Source organism: Bombina bombina, chromosome 6, assembly GCF_027579735.1.
Source record: "Bombina bombina isolate aBomBom1 chromosome 6, aBomBom1.pri, whole genome shotgun sequence".
In the NCBI taxonomy this organism is placed as follows: domain Eukaryota; kingdom Metazoa; phylum Chordata; class Amphibia; order Anura; family Bombinatoridae; genus Bombina; species Bombina bombina.
Window position 1 is genome coordinate 702991462 of NC_069504.1, and position 23202 is coordinate 703014663.

General features: G+C 38.3%; 1 protein-coding gene across 2 annotated transcripts in view; it reads right to left on the reverse strand.

Moving 5' to 3' along the window:
• Positions 1 to 23202, reverse strand: part of HOOK2 (hook microtubule tethering protein 2) — a 113038-nt gene that overhangs the window by 16892 nt on the left and 72944 nt on the right. Inside the window, exons 19-21 of one of the 2 annotated variants that reach the window (XM_053717843.1) lie at positions 15086 to 15189; positions 7291 to 7395; positions 2378 to 2449 (exon numbers count right to left, since the gene is read on the reverse strand). In XM_053717843.1, the coding sequence (XP_053573818.1) occupies positions 2378 to 2449; positions 7291 to 7395; positions 15086 to 15189 (281 nt within the window). The remainder of the gene's footprint in view (positions 1 to 2377; positions 2450 to 7290; positions 7396 to 15085; positions 15190 to 23202) is intronic. The other variant, XM_053717844.1, reaches the window with a different exon arrangement.

Genomic DNA, 23202 nt, shown 5'->3' on the forward strand with positions numbered 1-23202 from the left:
AGTGCTATACGAAAATGCTTTAATAGGTATATTGGCACACTAACTTTTTTATTTTCATTAGTTTGTGTACACAGGGAATGGATATATTACACAAACTGACCCTACAAACAGTTAATGGATCCAGGATGATTACATTGGTAGTATGGGATATAGAGCTAGGTGTGAGCTTAGGATGTATCATTTCGTCTCAAAGCACTGAAGCCACCATTAGTGTGGTATCATAATGTCTCTAGCAGTAACACAAACAACATAATGAGAACAGAATCGACATGAATGCAGAAGTTATACTAACTCTGGATATAATTTGGTTATGGAATGCTGGGGGAATACAGTGTCTATGCCTATTTTATTAAGGATAAGCAACGCACAGTTAACCCTAGATAATAGGATTATACAGACTCTGCGTCAATTTTTAAAGGGACAGTAAAGACAAAATTAAACGTTCATGAGTCAGATACAGCATGCAATTTTAAACAACTAATTTACTTTATCACGTTTGCTTCGTTCTCTTAGTATCTTTTATTGAAGAGTAAAAGTAGGTAGGATCGTAAGAGCTCAAGAGTGTGCACGTGTTTTGCAATATTTGTAGCTTTGTTATACAATATTACATAACACTGCAACCGTAGAGTACTAAAGAAACATTCCTGAACTCTTAATCCTACTTAGTTTTACTCTTTATTAAAAGATACCAAGAGACAAACCAGATTTTATAACAGAAGTAAATTGAAAAAAGTTATTTAAAATTACATCTGAATCATGAAAGTTAACATTTTGACTTTACTGCCCCTTTAATTTTGGTTTTTGGGCTATTATGGCTGTGAACACAATCTGTAGCTCGGGAAGAAACCTACAGCTGGAACGATTTTGTAAAGCAACAGTTAAAATTGGTAACTTCTAGGGGCATATGTCAGATGTATCGCCTCTGTAGCTTAAAAGGGATAGAAAATGTAAAATTTGAAATGCACATGGGTGCATTTCAATTTTGTATACAAACATTTTTGCATTATACTTCCTTTAGCATAAATGGTTCTAGTAAAAAGTTATTACTGTTGTTTTAGCGGCATACTCACATGCTGTGAGGGTCTGTGCACTAGTATACAAGCTCAGCGACCTGGTGTGGTGCGTATTGTCTATGAAGACTTAAAGGGACAGTCTAGTCAAAATTAAACTTTCCAATTTACTTTTGTCATCAAATTTGCTTTGTTCTCTTGGTATTCTTTATTGAAAGCTAAACCTAGGAAGATTCATATGTGAATTTCTAAGCTCTTGAAGGCCGCCTCTTTTCTTACTGCATTTTGACAGATTTTTTTTGTTTGTTTTTGAACTAGAAAGCTCTAGCACAGGTGTGCCTTATAGATAACATTGTGCTTACTCCAGTGGAGTTATGAGTGAGCACTGATTGGCTAAAATGCAGGTATGTCAAAAGAACTGAAATAAGGGGGCAGACTGCAGAGGCTATGAAAAGATAGGGAAATGGTAATAAAAGGGATTATCTTTTTAATCAATAAAAAAATTCTGGAGTAGACTGTCCTTTTAATGTGTGTTATATTAATGTGTCGTGTTTGATTACTGGGCCATGGGGTCCCCACAGGATTTGTGCTGCTGAAAGAAAAAAAAAAGTTATAAAACGTTTACTAGAAGCATTTTTTGCTAAGGGAAGTATATTGCAAAAATGCTCCTATTTAGAATTGAAATGGACCTGTGCACATTTCTTTTTTGACCTTTCTATCCCTTAAAGGGACAGTCAAGTCCAAGAAAAACTTTCATTTTTCAAATAGGGCATGACATTTTAAACAACTTTCCAATTTACTTTTATCAACAATTTTGCTTTGTTCTCTTGGTATTCTAGTTGAAAGCAAACCTAGGGAGGCACATATGATAATTTCTAAGCCCTTGAAGGCCGCCTCTATTTTATTTGCTTTTCACAGCAGGGGAGAGCAAGCTCATGTAGGCCATATAGATAGCATTGTGATTGCGCCCGTGGCTAGTGGCAGACACTGCACTAATTGGCTAAAATGCAAGTCAATAGATAATAACTAAAAGTCATGTGATTAGGGGCGGTCAGAAGATGCTTAGATACAAGTTAGTCACAGAAATAAAAAGTGTATTTATATAACAGTGTTGGTTTTGCAAAACTGGGGAATGGGTAATAAAGGGATTATCTATCTTTTTAAACAACAAAAATTCTGGTGTCGACGGTCTTAAAATAAAGCAAGGAAAAAGAAAATATAGAGTCCTATAGTATGCAAAGCCTTATTTTATTGTCTCCAAGCCATAGGGTACAAGAAGGTGCTGCCTATTATTTGATGTGTTTCGCGCATGCGCTTCATCAGAGATCCCTTTAATATGTTGAGGTGAGGGCATCTGGGTCACTCACCATATTGTACCAGGCACTAATAATCAGCTTCTCTTCTTGATCCCGTTGCAGTTTTGTCTTCTCATAGTCATTCTGCATAGAGGGTTAAAAAAATTTAAAAAACAGAATTTATGCTTACCTGATAAATTACTTTCTCTTGCGGTGTATCCAGTCCACGGATTCATCCTTACTTGTGGAATATTCTCATTCCCTACAGGAAGTGGCAAAGAGAGCACACAGCAGAGCTGTCCATATAGCTCCCCCTCTGGCTCCGCCCCCCAGTCATTCGATCGACGGTTAGGAGAAAAGGAGAAACCATAGGGTGCAGTGGTGACTGTAGTTTAAACAAGAAATTTTAACCTGACTTAATTGCCAGGGCGGGCCGTGGACTGGATACACCGTAAGAGAAAGTAATTTATCAGGTTAGCATAAATTCTGTTTTCTCTTGCAAGGTGTATCCAGTCCACGGATTCATCCTTACTTGTGGGATACCAATACCAAAGCTTTAGGACACTGATGAAGGGAGGGAACAAGACAGGTAACCTAAACGGAAGGCACCACTGCTTGCAAAACCTTTCTCCCAAAAATAGCCTCCGAAGAAGCAAAAGTATCGAATTTGTAAAATTTGGCAAAAGTATGCAGTGAAGGCCAAGTCGCTGCCTTGCAAATCTGTTCAACAGAAGCCTCATTCTTGAAGGCCCAAGTGGAAGCCACAGCTCTGGTGGAATGAGCTGTAATTCGTTCAGGAGGCTGCTGCCCAGCAGTCTCATAAGCCAATCGGATGATGCTTTTCAACCAGAAGGAAAGAGAGGTAGCCGTCGCTTTTTGACCTCTCCTCTTACCAGAATAGACAACAAACAAAGATGATGTTTGTCTGAAATCCTTAGTTGCTTGTAAATAGAATTTCAAAGCACGAACCACATCAAGATTGTGTAAAAGCCGTTCCTTCTTAGAAGCTGGATTAGGACACAGAGAAGGAACAATGATTTCCTGGTTAATGTTCTTATTAGAAACAACTTTAGGAAGAAAACCAGGTTTGGTACGCAAAACTACCTTATCTGCATGGAACACCAGATAGGGTGAGTTACACTGCAAAGCAGACAATTCTGAAACTCTTCGAGCAGAAGATATAGCTACCAAAAACAAAACTTTCCAAGATAATAACTTAATATCTATGGAATGTAAAGGTTCAAACAGAACCCCTTGAAGAACTGAAAGAACTAAATTTAGACTCCATGGAGGAGCCACAGGTTTATAGACAGGCTTGATTCTGACTAACGCCTGTGCAAACGCTTTAACATCTGGTACTTCTGCCAGACGCTTGTGTAAAAGGATAGACAGAGCGGATATCTGCCTCTTTAAGGAACTAGCTGATAAACCTTTCTCCAATCCTTCTTGGAGAAAAGACAATATCCTTGGAATCCTAATCTTACTCCACGAGTAATCCTTGGATTCACACCAACAAAGATATTTCCGCCATATCTTATGGTAAATTTTCCTGGCGACAGGCTTTCTAGCTTGGATCAGAGTATCTATGACTGATTCAGAGAACCCACGCTTGGATAGAATTAAGCGTTCAATCTCCAAGCAGTCAGCTGCAGAGAAACTAGATTTGGATGCTTGAATGGACCCTGTATTAGAAGATCCTGCCTCATTGGCAGTGTCCATGGTGGGACAGATGACATGTCCACTAGGTCTGCATACCAAGTCCTGCGTGGCCACGCAGGCGCTATCAGAATTACCAATGCCTTCTCCTGTTTGATTCTGGCTACCAGCCGAGGGAGAAGGGGAAACGGTGGAAAGACATAGGCCAGATTGAAGGACCAAGGCGCTACTAGAGCATCTATCAATGTCGCCTTGGGGTCCCTGGACCTGGAACCGTAAAGAGGAAGTTTGGTGTTCTGACGGGACGCCATCAGATCCAACTCTAGAATGCCCCATAGCTGAGTCAGCTGAGCAAATACCTCCGGGTGGAGTTCCCACTCCGCCGGGTGAAAAGTCTGACGACTTAGGAAATCCGCTTCCCAGTTGTCTACTCCTGGGATGTGAATTGCAGATAGATGGCAAGAGTGATCCTCCGCCCACCTGATTATCTAGGTTACTTCCTTCATCGCTAAGGAACTCTTTGTTCCTCCCTGATGATTTATGTATGCTACAGTCGTGATGTTGTCCGACTGAAATCTGATGAACTTGGCCGCCGCTAGCTGAGGCCATGCCTGGAGCGTGTTGAATATCGCTCTCAGTTCCAAAATGTTTATCGGGAGAAGAGACTCTTACCGAGACCATAGGCCCTGAGCTTTCAGGGAGCCCCAGACCGCGCCCCAGCCTAACAGACTGGCGACGGTCGTTACAATGATCCACTCCGGTCTGCGGAAGCACATTCCCTGCGACAGGTGATCCTGAGACAACCACCAGAGAAGAGAATCTCTGGTTTTCTGGTCCAGTTGGATTTGAGAAGACAAATCTGCATAATCTCCATTCCACTGTTTGAGCCTGCACAATTGCAGTGGTCTGAGATGAATTCGAGCAAAAGGGACTACGTCCATTGCTGCTACCATTAATCCGATTACCTCCATGCACTGAGCTACAGATGGCCGAGGAATGGAATGAAGAACTCGGCAAGTACTTAGAAGCTTTAACCTTCGGACCTCCGTCAGAAATATTTTCATTTCTACCGAGTCTATTAATGTTCCCAGGAAGGGAACCCTTGTGAGCGGGGACAGAGAACTTTTTTCGGTGTTCACCTTCCACCCGTGAGACCTTAGAAAGACCAGAACAATATCCGTATGAGCCTTGGCTCTGGGAAAAGATGACGCCTGTATTAAGATGTCGTCCAGATAGGGTGCTACTGCAATGCCCCGCGGTCTCAGTACCGCTAGAAGGGACCCTAGCACCTTTGTGAAAATTCTGGGAGCGGTGGCCAACCCGAAGGGAAACGAACTGGTAATGCTTGTCCAGAAAAGCGAACCGTAGGAACTGATGGTGATCTTTGTGGATAGGAATATGAAGGTACGCATCCTTTAGATCCACGGTAGTCATATATTGACCTTCCTGGATCATCGGTAAGATTGTCCGAATGGTTTCCATCTTGAAAGATGGAACTCTGAGGAATTTGTTTAGAATTTTGAGATCCAGGATTGGTCTGAAAGTTCCTTCCTTTTTGGGAACCACAAACAGGTTTGAGTAAAAACCCAGTCCTTGTTCTGTAATTGGAACTGGATATATCACTCCCATCTTGAGTAGATCTTCTACACAGCGTAAGAACGCCTCTTTCTTTGTCTGGTCTGTAGACAGACAAGAAATGTGGAACCTTCCCCTTGGAGGAGAGTCCTTGAATTCTAGAAGATATCCCTGAGCTAATCTCTAATGCCCAGGGATCGGGAACATCTCTTGCCCAAGCCTGAGCAAAGAGAGAGAGTCTGCCCCCTACCAGATCCGATCGAGGGCTACCCCTTCATGCTGTCTTAGTAGCAGCTGCAGGCTTCTTGGCCTGTTTACCCTTGTTCCAGCCCTGCAAAGGCTTCCAGGTTGCCTTGGGCTGTGAAGTGTTACCCTCTTGCTTTGTGTATAGACACATTAGTGCACTTGGGACACATTTTGAGTGGGGGTTCCACCATGGCTTCTGAACACATAGAGCAAGGCTTTTCCTTAGTGTCAGACATGTTTAACAGATTGGTATTATACACAAGCAGGCTTGGAAAAACAGTTTATGTAATAAAAAATACAATTTGCAATAAATGGTACTGTGCCTTTAAGATAATAAAAGCGCACACAATTTTACAAAACGGTGAAAAATGAACCAAATCTCTTGAAATTCTTACAGTATGTGCCTAATGCTTCGATATGATTGCACAGAAAGTTTCAGCCTGATTAACCCTTTAATGCCCAAACCGGAGCCGCCTAAAGCAAACAACCGGTTAATAAACTACAGCACACCTTGCCACAGCAGCCTGCTGTGGCCCTACCTTCCCTTAAGGATTGAATTTGAGAAAATCAAGCCTCCTGAAGTCCTCAAGCAGTCTCTGGACCCATGTGAAGCAGCATGCAGGGAAATCTTGTCAGAATAAACTGCGCAACTGAGGCGCGAAATTAGGCCCCTCCCACTCCAGAGATGTGGGGGCCTTCATAACCCAATTTAGGTGACTAAAAATAATGCCATGTGGAATAAAACCCCAATAAACACATCAAAAGTGCTTAAAAGTGTCAATAAAGAGTATTTTTCTAAACAAAATAATCGATTGCCCTGTTAAAGTGATAACCAGTCTATTGAGCCCACTCAAATAAGCCTCTAGTTCTATACTAAGTTTCAGAACATGGCTTACCCTTCCCACATGGGGAATCTTGTCAGTCTTCTAGCATTATCTTGTCTTGACTAGAAAAAAGATGACTGAAACATACCTCAAAGCAGTTAAGCCTGCAAACTGTTCCCCCCAACTGAAGTTTTCTGGTACTCCTCAGTCCTGTGTGGGAACAGCAATGGATTTTAGTTACAACATGCTAAAATCATTTTCCTCTCAGCAGAATTCTTCATCATATTTCTGCCAGAGAGTAAATAGCACACACCGGTACTATTTAAAAATAACAAACTTCTGATTGAAGATATAAAAACTACAAATCTAACACCACATTCACTTTACCCTCCCGTGGAGATGCTACTTGTTAGAGCGGCAAAGAGAATGACTGGGGGCGGAGCCAGAGGGGGAGCTATATGGACAGCTCTGCTGTGTGCTCTCTTTGCCACTTCCTGTAGGGAATGAGAATATCCCACAAGGATGAATCCGTGGACTGGATACACTTTGCAAGAGAAATTAACTTCCATTTTCCCTTTAGTCTTAGATTTATCATATTTGCATTTATATTCTAAAAAATAAAACTTTCTTTGAACCTTTTATAGGCCACGCACAGAACTCCTTACGTATAACATTGTTTCTCACCTCTAGATGTCGGATACGCGTCTCCTTCTCTTGCAGTTGGTTCTTTAAAGCCTGGATCTCAGGAGGGATGTAACTTTGTTGCTTGGGTTCTAGAGTTTTAATAACCTAAGGAAATAACATATACTCTTCATTATAAAACAGGACCAGATGGCTATAACCTCTGTAAAGGGACATGAAACTAAAAATTTAACTTCCCAAAAATGTATAGCTAGAAAAAACAAAAACAAAATAAATAAAATAAAAGCTTTACATTTGTCTTTTAAATGTATCATTGATTTCCTTTAATGTTAAAGGGACAGTACACAACAATTTTCATATAACTGCATGTACTAGACACTACTATAAAGAATAATATGCACAGATACTGATCTAAAAATCCAGCATAAAACTGTTTAAAAACTTACTTAGAAGTTCCCAGTTTATCACAGTTGAAAAGGTTTGCTGGAGCAGCCACTGCAAGTGTTTCTATAGCAAAAAAAAAAAAAAAAGCAGACACTGCCCCCTCTCCCTGCATCTGAAAAGACCATTAACACAAACAGGAGCAAGCTGGAGTAGGTATACATCAGTATACTTTAAAACTTTGGGGTTTGGTTAGGAGTCTGAAAATCAGCGCAATGTTATTTAAAAATAAGCAAAACTATACTTTTTGTTTAAAAACTGTATGGGATATATAAATGGATCATCTACAAAACATTTATGCAAAGAATAATCTAGTGTATAATGTTCCTTTAAAGGATTACTTTCTGTTATAATTTTTAAGCTAAACAACTAACATATTAAAGTTAATAAACATTAATTAAAATCTACTGACCTATATTTTCTCCAAAACGAAGTTTCATAACGTTCTAAAAGTTATATCTTTTATTCGCCGATGATGTCACGTTATCCTGCCCACTATTTTCAGCACTGAGTGTTCAAAATACTTAAACCAATAACTTTGTGTTTAAAGCGCCATTTTGAAACCTAGGTATTGTAAACGGATTGGTACAGAGCAAAGGATACCCACGGAGTGGGTTTGGAAAACAATTAAATTTGCAGAAAAGATTTCTGATATACGGTAGAGATATGTTAATGAAATGCTATTGATAAAAAGCATATTTGGGGTAGTTAGTTAGTAACAGGCATAGAAAAACATAATTTATGTAAGAACTTACCTGATAAATTCATTTCTTTCATATTAGCAAGAGTCCATGAGCTAGTGACGTATGGGATATACATTCCTACCAGGAGGGGCAAAGTTTCCCAAACCTCAAAATGCCTATAAATACACCCCTCACCACACCCACAATTCAGTTTAACGAATAGCCAAGAAGTGGGGTGATAAGAAAGTGCGAAAGCATATAAAATAAGGAATAATTGTGCTTTATACAAAAATCATAACCACCCCCCAAAAAAAAAAGGGCGGGCCTCATGGACTCTTGCTAATATGAAAGAAATGAATTTATCAGGTAAGTTCTTACATAAATTATGTTTTCTTTCATGTAATTAGCAAGAGTCCATGAGCTAGTGACGTATGGGATAATGATTACCCAAGATGTGGATCTTTCCACGCAAGAGTCACTAGAGAGGGAGGGATAAAATAAAGACAGCCAATTCCTGCTGAAAATAATCCACACCCAAAATAAAGTTTAATGAAAAACATAAGCAGAAGATTCAAACTGAAACCGCTGCCTGAAGTACTTTTCTACCAAAAACTGCTTCAGAAGAAGAAAATACATCAAAATGGTAGAATTTAGTAAAAGTATGCAAAGAGGACCAAGTTGCTGCTTTGCATATCTGATCAATCGAAGCTTCATTCCTAAACGCCCAGGAAGTAGAAACTGACCTAGTAGAATGAGCTGTAATCCTTTGAGGCGGAGATTTACCCGACTCAACATAGACAAGATGAATTAAAGATTTCAACCAAGATGCCAAAGAAATGGCAGAAGCTTTCTGGCCTTTTCTAGAACCAGAAAAGATAACAAATAAACTAGAAGTCTTTCGGAAAGACTTAGTAGCTTCAACATAATATTTCAAAGCTCTAACAACATCCAAAGAATGCAATGATTTCTCCTTAGAATTCTTAGGATTAGGACATAATGAAGGAACCACAATTTCCCTACTAATGTTGTTAGAATTCACAACTTTAGGTAAAAATTCAAAAGAAGTTCGCAACACTGCCTTATCCTGATGAAAAATCAGAAAAGGAGACTCACAAGAAAGAGCAGATAATTCAGAAACTCTTCTGGCAGAAGAGATTGCCAAAAGGAACAAAACTTTCCAAGAAAGTAATTTAATGTCCAATGAATGCATAGGTTCAAACGGAGGAGCTTGAAGAGCCCCCAGAACCAAATTCAAACTCCAAGGAGGAGAAATTGACTTAATGACAGGTTTTATACGAACCAAAGCTTGTACAAAACAATGAATATCAGGAAGATTAGCAATCTTTCTGAGAAAAAGAACAGAAAGAGCAGAGATTTGTCCTTTCAAAGAACTTGCGGATAAACCTTTATCTAAACCATCCTGAAGAAACTGTAAAATTCTCGGAATTCTAAAAGAATGCCAAGAAAAATGATGAGAAAGACACCAAGAAATATAAGTCTTCCAGACTCTATAATATATCTCTCTGGATACAGATTTACGAGCCTGTAACATAGTATTAATCACAGAGTCAGAGACACCTCTTTGACCAAGAATCAAGCGTTCAATCTCCATACCTTTAAATTTAAGGATTTGAGATCTTGATGGAAAAAAGGACCTTGCGACAGAAGGTCTGGTCGTAGCGGAAGAGTCCACGGATGGCAAGAGGCCATCCGGACAAGATCCGCATACCAAAACCTGTGAGGCCATGCCGGAGCTACCAGCAGAACAAACGAGCATTCCTTCAGAATCTTGGAGATTACTCTTGGAAGAAGAACTAGAGGCGGAAAGATATAAGCAGCATGATACTTCCAAGGAAGTGATAATGCATCCACTGCTTCCGCCTGAGGATCCCGGGATCTGGACAGATACCTGGGAAGTTTCTTGTTTAGATGAGACGCCATCAGATCTATTTCTGGAAGCTCCCACATTTGAACAATCTGAAGAAATACCTCTGGGTGAAGAGACCATTCGCCCGGATGCAACGTTTGGCGACTGAGATAATCCGCTTCCCAATTGTCTATACCTGGGATATGAACCGCAGAGATTAGACAGGAGCTGGATTCCGCCCAAACCAAAATTTGAGATACTTCTTTCATAGCCAGAGGACTGTGAGTCCCTCCTTGATGATTGATGTATGCCACAGTTGTGACATTGTCTGTCTGAAAACAAATGAACGATTCTCTCTTCAGAAGAGGCCAAGACTGAAGAGCTCTGAAAATTGCACGGAGTTCCAAAATATTGATCGGTAATCTCACCTCCTGAGATTCCCAAACTCCTTGTGCCGTCAGAGATCCCCACACAGCTCCCCAACCTGTGAGACTTGCATCTGTTGAAATTACAGTCCAGGTCGGAAGCACAAAAGAAGCCCCCTGAATTAAACGATGGTGATCTGTCCACCACGTTAGAGAGTGTCGTACAATCGGTTTTAAAGATATTAATTGAGATATCTTTGTGTAATCCTTGCACCATTGATTCAGCATACAGAGCTGAAGAGGTCGCATGTGAAAACGAGCAAAGGGGATCGCGTCCGATGCAGCAGTCATAAGACCTAGAATTTCCATGCATAAGGCTACCGAAGGGAATGATTGTGACTGAAGGTTTCGACAAGCTGAAATCAATTTTAGACGTCTCTTGTCTGTTAAAGACAGAGTCATGGACACTGAATCTATCTGGAAACCCAGAAAGGTTACCCTTGTCTGAGGAATCAATGAACTTTTTGGTGAATTGATCCTCCAACCATGATCTTGAAGAAACAACACAAGTCGATTCGTATGAGATTCTGCTAAATGTAAAGACTGAGCAAGTACCAAGATATCGTCCAAATAAGGAAATACCACAATACCCTGTTCTCTGATTACAGACAGAAGGGCACCGAGAACCTTTGTAAAAAATTCTTGGAGCTGTAGCTAGGCCAAACGGCAGAGCCACAAACTGGTAATGCTTGTCCAGAAAAGAGAATCTCAGGAACTGATAATGATCTAGATGAATCGGAATATGCAGATATGCATCCTGTAAATCTATTGTGGACATAAAATGCCCTTGCTGAACAAAAGGCAAGATAGTCCTTACAGTTACCATTTTGAACGTTGGTATCCTTACATAACGATTCAATATTTTTAGATCCAGAACTGGTCTGAAGGAATTCTCCTTCTTTGGTACAATGAAGAGATTTGAATAAAACCCCATCCCCTGTTCCAGAACTGGAACTGGCATAATTACTCCAGCCAACTCTAGATCTGAAACACAATTCAGAAATGCTTGAGCTTTCACTGGATTTACTGGGACACGGGAAAGAAAAAATCTCTTTGCAGGAGGTCTCATCTTGAAACCAATTCTGTACCCTTCTGAAACAATGTTCTGAATCCAAAGATTGTGAACAGAATTGATCCAAATTTCTTTGAAAAAACGTAACCTGCCCCCTACCAGCTGAGCTGGAATGAGGGCCGCACCTTCATGTGGACTTAGAAGCAGGCTTTGCCTTTCTAGAAGGCTTGGATTTATTCCAGACTGGAGATGGTTTCCAAACTGAAACTGCTCCTGAGGATGAAGGATCAGGCTTTTGTTCTTTGTTGAAACGAAAACGATTATTAGCCCTGTTTTTACCCTTAGATTTTTAATCCTGTGGTAAAAAAAGTTCCTTTCCCACCAGTAACAGTTGAGATAATGGAATCCAACTGAGAACCAAATAATTTGTTACCCTGGAAAGAAATGGAAAGTAGAGTTGATTTAGAAGCCATATCAGCATTCCAAGTTTTAAGCCATAAAGCTCTTCTAGCTAAAATAGCTAGAGAAATAAACCTGACATCAACTCTGATAATATCAAAAATGGCATCACAGATAAAATTATTAGCATGCTGAAGAAGAATAATAATATTATGAGAATCATGATCTGTTACTTGTTGTGCTAAAGTCTCCAACCAAAAAGTTGAAGCTGCAGCAACATCAGCCAAAGATATAGCAGGTCTAAGAAGATTACCTGAACACAGATAAGCTTTTCTTAGAAAGGATTCAATTTTCCTATCTAAAGGATCTTTAAACGAAGTACCATCTGACGTAGGAATAGTAGTACGTTTAGCAAGGGTAGAAATAGCCCCATCGACTTTAGGGATTTTGTCCCAAAATTCTAATCTGTCAGACGGCACAGGATATAATTGCTTAAAACGTTTAGAAGGAGTAAATGAATTACCCAATTTATCCCATTCTCTGGAAATTACTTCAGAAATAGCATTAGGAACAGAAAAAACTTCTGGAATAACCACAGGAGATTTAAATACCTTATCTAAACGTTTAGAATTAGTATCAAGAGGACCAGAATCCTCTATTTCTAAAGCAATTAGTACTTCTTTAAGTAAAGAACGAATAAATTCCATTTTAAATAAATATGAAGATTTATCAGCATCAATCTCTGAGACAGAATCCTCTGAACCAGAAGAGTCATCAGAATCATGATGTTCATTTAAAAATTCATCTGTAGAGAGAGAAGTTTTAAAAGATTTTTTATGTTTACTAGAAGGAGAAATAACAGACATAGCCTTCTTGATGGATTCAGAAACAAAATCTCTTATGTTATCAGGAACATTCTGCACCTTAGATGTTGAGGGAACTGCAACAGGCAATGGTACATTACTAAAGGAAATATTATCTGTTTTAACAAGTTTGTCATGACAATTAATACAAACAACAGCCGGAGGAATAGCTACCAAAAGTTTACAGCAGATACACTTAGCTTTGGTAGTTCCAGCACTAGACAGCGATTTTCCTGAAGTATCTTCTGACTCAGATGCAACGTGAGACATCTTGCAATATGTAAGAGAAAAAACAACATATAAAGCAAAATTGATCAAATTCCTTAAATGACAGTTTCAGGAATGGGAAAAAAATGCCAATAAACAAGCTTCTAGTAACCAGAAGCAAAGAAAAAATGAGACTGAAATAATGTGGAGACAAAAGCGACGCCCATATTTTTTGGCGCCAAATAATACGCCCACATTGTTTGGCGCCTAAACCACATCCGGAACGCCGACATTTTTGGCGCAAAAGGACGTCAAAAAATGACGCAACTTCCGGCGACACGTATGACGCCGGAAACAGAAAAGATTTTTTGCGCCAAAAAAGTCAGCGCCAAGAATGACGCAATAAAATGAAGCATTTTCAGCCCCCGCGAGCCTAATAGCCCACAGGGAAAAAAAGTCAAATTTTTAAGGTAAGAAAAAATGATTGATTCAAATGCATTATCCCAAATATGAAACTGACTGTCTGAAAATAAGGAATGTTGAACATTCTGAGTCAAGGCAAATAAATGTTTGAATACATATATTTAGAACTTTATAAACAAAGTGCCCAACCATAGCTTAGAGTGTCACAGAAAAAAAGATTTACTTACCCCAGGACACTCATCTACATGTTTGTAGAAAGCCAAACCAGTACTGAAACGAAAATCAGCAGAGGTAATGGTATATAAATAAGAGTATATCGTCGATCTGAAAAGGGAGGTAAGAGATGAATCTCTACGACCGATAACAGAGAACCTATGAAATAGACCCCGTAGAAGGAGATCACTGCATTCAAATAGGCAATACTCTCCTCACATCCCTCTGACATTCACTGCACGCTGAGAGGAAAACCGGGCTCCAACTTGCTGCGGAGCGCATATCAACGTAGAATCTAGCACAAACTTACTTCACCACCTCCATAGGAGGCAAAGTTTGTAAAACTGAATTGTGGGTGTGGTGAGGGGTGTATTTATAGGCATTTTGAGGTTTGGGAAACTTTGCCCCTCCTGGTAGGAATGTATATCCCATACGTCACTAGCTCATGGACTCTTGCTAATTACATGAAAGAAATATTTACTTACAGTGGCCCTTTAAGTCAAAATTGTGATATTTTTTTCACTGCTACAGAAAGACTCGAGTACATCCTGCTTGATAACTGTGACCTTGCAATATGATGTTTGTTTAATATTGTTTCTAACTGGCCTTTGTTAAAGGGTGTTCTGTAAAATGTGTTTTCCCCATACTATGTTTCCAATGACTTGTTAAACAAGCTGTGGAGAATAAAATGTAAGAACAAAATTGCTCCTTTAGGTTTATATAGCTGTTTCTTCTAAATGAAACCACAACCCAATCAAAATAGGCTAAGCTTGTGAGGGGTACATAACTCATCATAGCTCTCTATATACAAAATATCCTCATTTTATGTCTCATTGGATACACAGTGAGACCAATACATTTGAGAGAAATAAATACATCTGCCCCCTTACACTGGAAGCATGATTTCTTCTAAACCTTCTTTTCCATAGCCAGTACTTAATGTTTAGTGTCTCTGGTGATACAACAGGTAAAGCTATCTATTTCAAATGTGAAAACAAAGGTAAATTATGTATGTCATTTTTATTAACAATTGTAAATGATTAACATATTTACTTTGTATGTAAATCTTCTGCAAAGCAGTGCTTAAATGCTTATATTAGCTAAGTACATATAAAAAGGACTTTAATAATGTCCCTTTAAATGAGCAGTGAATGACATTCATAATTATATACTCTAGCTTGTTTGCTAACACTGATTAGATAAAAACGGCATCATGATACAAGCCGTATGTACACTGTCAGACAACATACTCATCAGCAACTTTGTTTAGTAAATAAGTCAGGACGACTGCATTAACCACTTACTGTTCGTGCCTTCTCCACATATCGCTTGTACCTCTCCTCCATTGCTCGCATGTCCTCATCCTTCTGACGCAAGATTTGCTGTAACTCATCCACCTTCCGGGACACTATGAAGTAGTAAATATTGTATAAATCAATATTATACATATATCATTTTTTACTTTTTTTTTTTTACAATTAAAGTGATTGTAAAAGTATAATTATTTAAAGCCCAGTATTTAAAAAGACTCTTAAAAATGTGGGCACTTTAAGTAATTTATTTTAAAAAAAAAGAAGCGTCATTATAAAGTTTCTTACTATTCGATTACTGTAAACAGGCTGCCGATCCTCAGCCCGCATCTCTTTCAGTATTGAGCATATCGATGACGAATCCGGCTCCCTCTAACAGTTGTGTGTCCCCTTTGGCGTCCAGCTTTTGGGGCACGCAACAATTGGAGGAAGCCGGATACGTCATCAATAGGCTTAATACAGAAGGAGACGTGGGCAGAGGATTGGCGGTATTTTAAAAAAAGAAGCATTTTTGTAAAGTCTAATGACTTAAAGTGTTCATGTTTTTAAAAAAGGATTTTTTTAAAAAAATACTGGGCTTTAAATCATTAACCCCTTAACGACCGAGGACGTGCAGGGTACGTCCTCAGAAAAAAAGGCAGTTAATGCCCGAGAACGTACCCTGCACGTCCTCGGTTTGGAAAGCAGCTGGAAGCGATCCTGATCACTTCCAGCTGCTTTCCGGTTATTGCAGGATGCCTCGATATCGAGGCATCCTGCAATAACAATTTTTGCCCCTCCGGTGCAGAGAGAGACACTCTGTGGCCCTCTCTGCACCGGACATCGATGGCCGCATTCGTTGGTGGGTGGGAGCGTAAATGGGAGGTGGGTGGGCGGCCATCGATGGCTTCTTAGTCAGAGAGGGGGGCGGGATCGGGGGCGGGATCGCCGGGGGCGCGCACAGCGCGCGTGCACAGGGGGCGGCGGGAGGGCGCGTGCACGGGGAGGGAGCGGGTGGGAACCGCTTACATTACAGAAACTTGAAAATATTTTTGTACAAATAATACAAAATAATAATAAAAAAACGTAATGGAAGGGATCTGGGAGGGGGTGGGGGATTGATCTGGGGGGGGGGGGGGAGCTACACTACAGAAAAAACTAAAATAAATTAAAAAAAAAAACATTTTTATATGCAAACTGGGTACTGGCAGACAGCTGCCAGTACCCAAGATGGCCCCCAATAAGGCAGTGGGGGGGGGGGGGGGTAGATAGGTGTTTTGGGGGGGATAAGAGAGGTTGGGGGCTAAGGGGGGATCCTACATAGCAGCATATGTAAATATGCTTAAAAAAAAAAAAAAGTAAAAAAAAAAACCTTTTATTTTAGTACTGGCAGACTTTCTGCCAGTACTTAAGATGGCGGGGACAATTGTGGGGTGGGGGAGGGAAGAGAGCTCTATGGGAGGGATCAGGGGGTCTGATGTGTCAGGTGGGAAGCTGATCTCTACACTAAAGCTAAAATTAACCCTGCAAGCTCCCTACAAGCTACCTAATTAACCCCTTCACTGCTGGGCATAATTCACGTTTTGTGCGCAGTGGCATTTAGCGGCCTTTTAATTACCAAAAAGCAACACCAAAGCCATATATGTCTGCTATTTCTGAACAAAGGGGATCCCAGAGAATCATTTACAACCATTTGTACCATAATTGCACAAGTTGTTTCTAAATAATTTCAGTGAGAAACCTAAAGTTTGTGAAAAAGTTGACTATTTTTTTTAATTTAATCGTATTTGGCGGTGAAATGGTGGCCTGAAATATACCAAAATGGGCCTAGATCAATACTTGGGGTTGTCTACTACACTACACTAAAGCTAAAATTAACCCTACAAGCTCCCTACAAGTTCCCTAATTAACCCCTGCACTGCTGAGCATAATACACTTGTGGTGTGCAGCAGCATTTAGCGGACTTCTAATTACTTAAAAACAACGCCAAAGCGATATATGTCTGCTATTTCTGAACAAAGGGGATCCCAGAGAAGCATTTACAACCATTTGTGCCATAATTGCACAAAATGTTTGTTAATGATTTCAGTGAGAAACCTAAAATTTGGAAAAATTTTACTTTTTTTTTTTATTTGATCGCATTTGGCGGTGAAATGGTGGCATGAAATATACCAAAATGGGCCTAGATCAATACTTTGGGATGTCTTCTAAAAAAATATATATATACACATGTCAAGGGATATTCAGGGATTCCTGAAAGATATCAGTGTTCCAATGTAACTAGCGCTAATTTTGAAAAAAAGTGGTTTGGAAATAGCAAAGTGCTACTTATATTTATGGCCCTATAACTTGCAAAAAAAGCAAAGAACATGTAAACATTGGGTATTTATAAACTCTGGACAAAATTTAGAAACTATTTAGCATGGGTGATTTTTGGTGGTTGTAGATGTGTAACAGATTTTGGGGGTCAAAGTTAGAAAAAGTGTGTTTTTTTCCATTTTTTCCTCATATTTTATAATTTTTTTATAGTAAATTATAAGATATGATGAAAATAATGGTATCTTTAGAAAGTCCATTTAATGGCGAAAAAAACGGTATATAATATGTGTGGGTACAGTAAATGAGTAAGAGGGAAATTACAGCTAAACACAAAGACCGCAAAAATGTAAAAATAGCCTTGGTCCCAAACGGACAGAAAATGGAAAAGTGCTGTGGTCATTAAGGGGTTAAACTTTACAATCACTTTAAATATGAGTGACTGATGAACACACCACAATAGGGAGACATTGGAACCTAAGGTTTTTTTTTTTTTTTAAATATCTGAATTCTATAGACTGATAAAAACCTTACTAGCCACCAATGGCACTCTGTTAGTTACTGTTACAAATGAAAGCATACAACAATGATAAATGCAACTTATTCTCTACACCAAGGTCCTTCACAATAAGTCGGTAATCAGTACTTCACTAGGGGTTGTCGCACTCATCTTTACTCTTATGCAACATACACAGACTCCTCTGGTTGAATGTAGCAGACCACTAGTTTTCAACAATGAATTGAGTCACATGCTGCAAGTTTGCTTTTCGATGGTCATTGTTGCAAACGAGTGTTGTACTTTACGATTTTTAATGTGATGTTTGATTTTTAAGAACATTATGTAATGTTCTAATGTTGCTGTTCATAGTTTAAATCAAAGAAAATCAACATTTGAGCGTTTAATTTCGCTCTCTTGTACTCTTTTCCTTACATTAAATGTTACATTCACAATAGGGAAAAGAAAGGTTTAAATACTCAAAACAAACAATATTGTCAAGAGAAATAAACACAAAGGAAAACTTTAATACTGACTTTAAAATGTTTATTAAAAGAACAAACAACAACAAACAAAAATGCTTTGTGTATACAGGTTCCTGAAGGGGTTGTAGGGAAAATGCATCTGATCAGAGGTCGTTTTATGAACAACAAACATCTCCTTAAAAGAGACATGAAGCCCAAACTTTTGTGATTCAGATACAGCATAGATTTTTCCACAACGTTTCCATTTACTTCTGTTATCAATTTTGCTTCAATTTCATCCTTTATTAAAGGAGTAGCAATGCACTACTGAGCGCTAGCTCAACACATTTGTAAGCCAATGACAAGTGGCATATATGTGCAGTCACCAATCAGCAGCTAGCTCCCAGCTCCTGAGCCTACCTACCTTTTCAACAAAGAATAAGATAATGTAAATTAGATAATAGAAGTAAATTTAAACATTGTTTAAAAACAATTTATGTTTACTGGATAAATTCATTTCTTTCATGGTGGTGAGAGTCCATAATCCATTACTCATGGGAATTACTCTTCTCTACCACTAGGATGAGGCAAAGTTTCCCAAACCCCAAGAGCTCTATAAAACTCATCCCACCTCACACATACCTTAGTCTAAACAGATGTACTAAAAAAAAAAAAATCAACCTAAAGGGAAAAAAAAAAGAAAAAATAGTGGGGGGCTTATGGACTCTCACCACCATGCATACATTATGTTTTCTTTCAAACTGGTGGCGAGAGTCCACAATCTATTACTCATGGGAACTAATATCCAAGCTGTGACAGTCCACAAGTAATAACTCTCACCACCATGCATACATTATGCTTTCTATCAAACTGGTGGTGAAAGTCCACAATCTATTACTCATGGGAACTAATATCCAAGCTGTGGCAGTCCACGAGTAATAACAAAAAGGGAGGGCGTTAAAAAATTAAGAATAAAATTATTAAACACCATCTTTTTTCACTGAGAAAATAAATCCACAACCCCAAAGAATTTTTTTTTTTTTTTTTTTTTTTTTTTAAATAGGAGTATAATGTAGATATATAAAAAGAAGGCAGAAGACATGTCCCTGCTACCGATTACAGAGGGCCTATGAAGGATTTCCCATGAGGCAAAACCATTGTATCATAAACCATAACACAAATACATCCATCTGACAAGCACTGTACTGAGAGGAACCAGTACTCAACATATACTGAAAACCCCTCTCTCTGAAGAACAAATGCACATCTTCATTCTACAACCACCTGCAGCGGAGGCAAAGACTGAGGTATGTACATGCCACCTGTATGAAATAAATATGCTCTATCTAAACCATGAAAGAACACATTTTGGGTTTCATGTTCCTATTAATTCAAAAGCTTACCCATTAAATATCTTATGTGAGGTTAAAACACATTTAGTGAGGGTATGCAATCTTGTTGAAGGAGAGACCCAGCTATACTTCAGGATTTTATAGATGTAGAATATTACTATGCAGCAGCCATGAGTATCTCTGGTGACTAAAATATAACAGGGAAAGCAAATGGTTTTCTGGTTACCACCATAAAAGATACAGAAGCAGCAGCAGAGAACGCGGAGATTACTATAAATCCTGTTTTACTAAGTATTTGAGGGTTGGCACTTTCAATGCACATTTGAGACCCTTTCTTGGCACAGAAACATGGGTGAAGAAATCAACATAAATGAAAACAGATTCTTTACATACATAAATATAATACAAATGTTTTTCAATTAAAATATAAACTAACACATTTATGGTGAGATCTTTATTGGGGTCTCATTAAAGGGATCCCGCAAACAGTCTGGAATATTTGGGAGCTAATAATACATGGAAAAGTATGAAAATACATTTTACTATGAAGGACTTTGCAGTACCGCATGATAAAAAAAGTTCAGAAGCCTACAATCAGTCTGCCATTTTTTAGGCAGAATCAGTGCTAAAATGCCACAACTCAGCATGCAATATTGTCACTATATTGCAACAGATAAGGAGTATATGGACTGAGGTTATGCATTATGACAGGATTCACCTCTTGGATGCATATAGGGCTGCAAACTTGGCAAATCAGTGCATAGCATCCTCGGAGCTACCTGAAGTTTTTTTTTTTTTTAAACGTCACCTGTGCAGTGTCCATTACTTCCTTTGACAGCCCTACAAGGAATCTTTGGTCTGTACAGGATGCTTATTTAGCATAATGTTAAGAAAATTCCATAATTGGTTTAATTTGTTTAAAACAAGTTTCATTCTGGCAGTTCGGAGCAAGATAAAATCTGACTCCCTACGTTTAAATTTTTTCCACTTTTATCACACAGGGTGGAGTCAATTAGGCTCTACAGCAAGAAATTCTAAGTGCTAATTGTGCAAGAAATAAGCTGTTTGCTGTTTTTTTTACACAATCCTCAAGACATGTTTTATGCCAACAAATGCAAAATATTGTAAAAAGATTTATCTAGTTGGAATATTAAAGGGACACTGTACCCAAAATGTTTCTTTCGAGATTCAGATTGAGCATGAAATTTTAAGTAACTTTCTAATTTACTCCTTTTATCAAATTTTCTTCATTCTCTTGGTATCTGGGTTGTCCTTGCTGATTGGTGGATAAATCCATCCACCAATAAAAAAGTGCTGTCCAGAGTACTGAAACCAAAAAAAAGCTTAGATGCCTTCTTTTTCAAATAATGATAGCAAGAGAATGATAATAGGAGTAAATTAGAAAGTTGCTTAAAATTGCATGCTCTTTCTGAATTACAAAAGAAAAAAATTGAGTACAGTGTCCCTTTAAGCCCTTTACATGGATTGGTAGGATCCATGTTGTTAAAATGAATATTTTGCCTCGTATCCGATACTTCTTCCAAACTGTACATATCCCCCTACCCAATAATTTTCTTTTGAACTTACAAGCTAAACTCGAACACTTCAGGTCCCAAAGAAAACACATCTCTCCCGAGATAAAAGGAGGTCTAAGAGTCTTATTGCAATTCTTGGTGGAATGGTGCTCCAATTCCGAACAAAAACAACTGGATTAATTTGGATGGTGAAATCCTACAGCTAAAGAGTGTTGGCTCTCTGGCTTAGATTCAACCACAAAAAAGACCTAAACTAAAAGAATGATACTCACTCTTGGCAGAACTATTTACCCAGTGCGACTGTTCGATAAATTGTGAGGAAAATGATACGTCAAAATGATTAATTTATTATGAAATTCACCTTTGGATATAAAAGCGACTAATGCAAGCTCATAAGCCCACTTATTGAAAGCCAGAAATACACTCATGACACAACCTTCTGCTGTTAAAATAGACATAAACAGGCCAGGAAACCAAAGACAACAAAAGGTCATACATTTGCTCAAATTGTAAAGATGCATATCTACTGCCTTACCCACACCAAAAGATTGCCACAATATATTTTAGCCAAACTGGATATGTCAAAAGGCTTAACCTAGACTAGGTTTGCCGAGTTATAAATCTAACTCAAATAAAGGAAATTAATCAGATGAATGGGGTAAGTTCTATGAAAGAGATCTCAGGAAGGCTCCCTGGATGGCTGACGACATGGGTCTTGGGAACTTATGTCAATGAACTTTGTAGGGTCAGACTCGGTATACAAATATCCAGACTGACTATTCTGAATTTTGCAGAGAAACAATTCTTAACTTGTAATATAATAAGGGGAACCGATGTTACATGAAATAATGTGTGTATATAATATTCATGTAGTTAATATACATCAGTACTGTATGAATATTCCAATATATATGTCTAGGATAAACATCCGATTTCCAGTACATGATATTAATTATGAAATTACTTGTATGTATAATAACAGTATTTTTATAATGATTGCTGAGCCAAAATGCTGAATATAAGATGGTTGATGAATTGTGTTTCTAATAAAATTACGTTTATTACATATATCTGATGTACAAATGTATAAGCATGATACTGCATAAAGGCTAGAGATTATGAAATGACTAATACATACCTATGGGAAATTAATTATACTCAGACTAATATAAGAAATACATTTTTATACACTCAAATATCAGGTGTCACTAAACCTCAAATATATAATGAATAATTTACCACTGATCTCCACTTATATGGTTATATTTATATCATATACGTATACATCCACGTAAGTGTAAGTATGGCAAAATACAACATTCAAATACCACCATTAAAATTTCCTGATTAACAACTATTAATATAACATAATCGCTGCCAATATTAATGATAATTTTTTAAAGGGATAGGAAAGTCTACATTAAACTTGCATGAAACAGATTAGAGCATGTCATTTTAAATTCACTTCTATTTTCAAAAATGTGCTTCGTTCACTTTTATCCCTTGTTAAAAAAAAAGAATACGCACATATCTTACACTAGTGGGAGCTAGCTGCTGATTGGTGCCTGCACACATTTGTCTCTTGTGATTGGCTAACTAATGTGTTCAGCAAGATGCCAGTAGAGCAATGATGTTCCTTCAGCAAAGGATAACTAGAGGATGAAGCAAAGTTGATAATAGAAGTAAATTGGAAAGTTGTTTAAAATTGTTTTCTTTCCAAATCATGAAAGAAAATGTTGGGGTTTCTTGTCCCTTTAAAGGGACAGTCTAGTCCAAAATAAACTTTCATGATTCAGATAGAGCATGTAATTTTAAACAATTTTCCAATTTATTTTTATCACCAAATTTGCTTTGTTCTCTTGGTATTCTTAGTTGAAAGCTTAACCTAGGAGGTTCATATGCTAATTTCTTAGACCTTGAAGGCCACCTCTTTTCAGAATGCATTTTAACAGTTTTTCACCACTAGAGG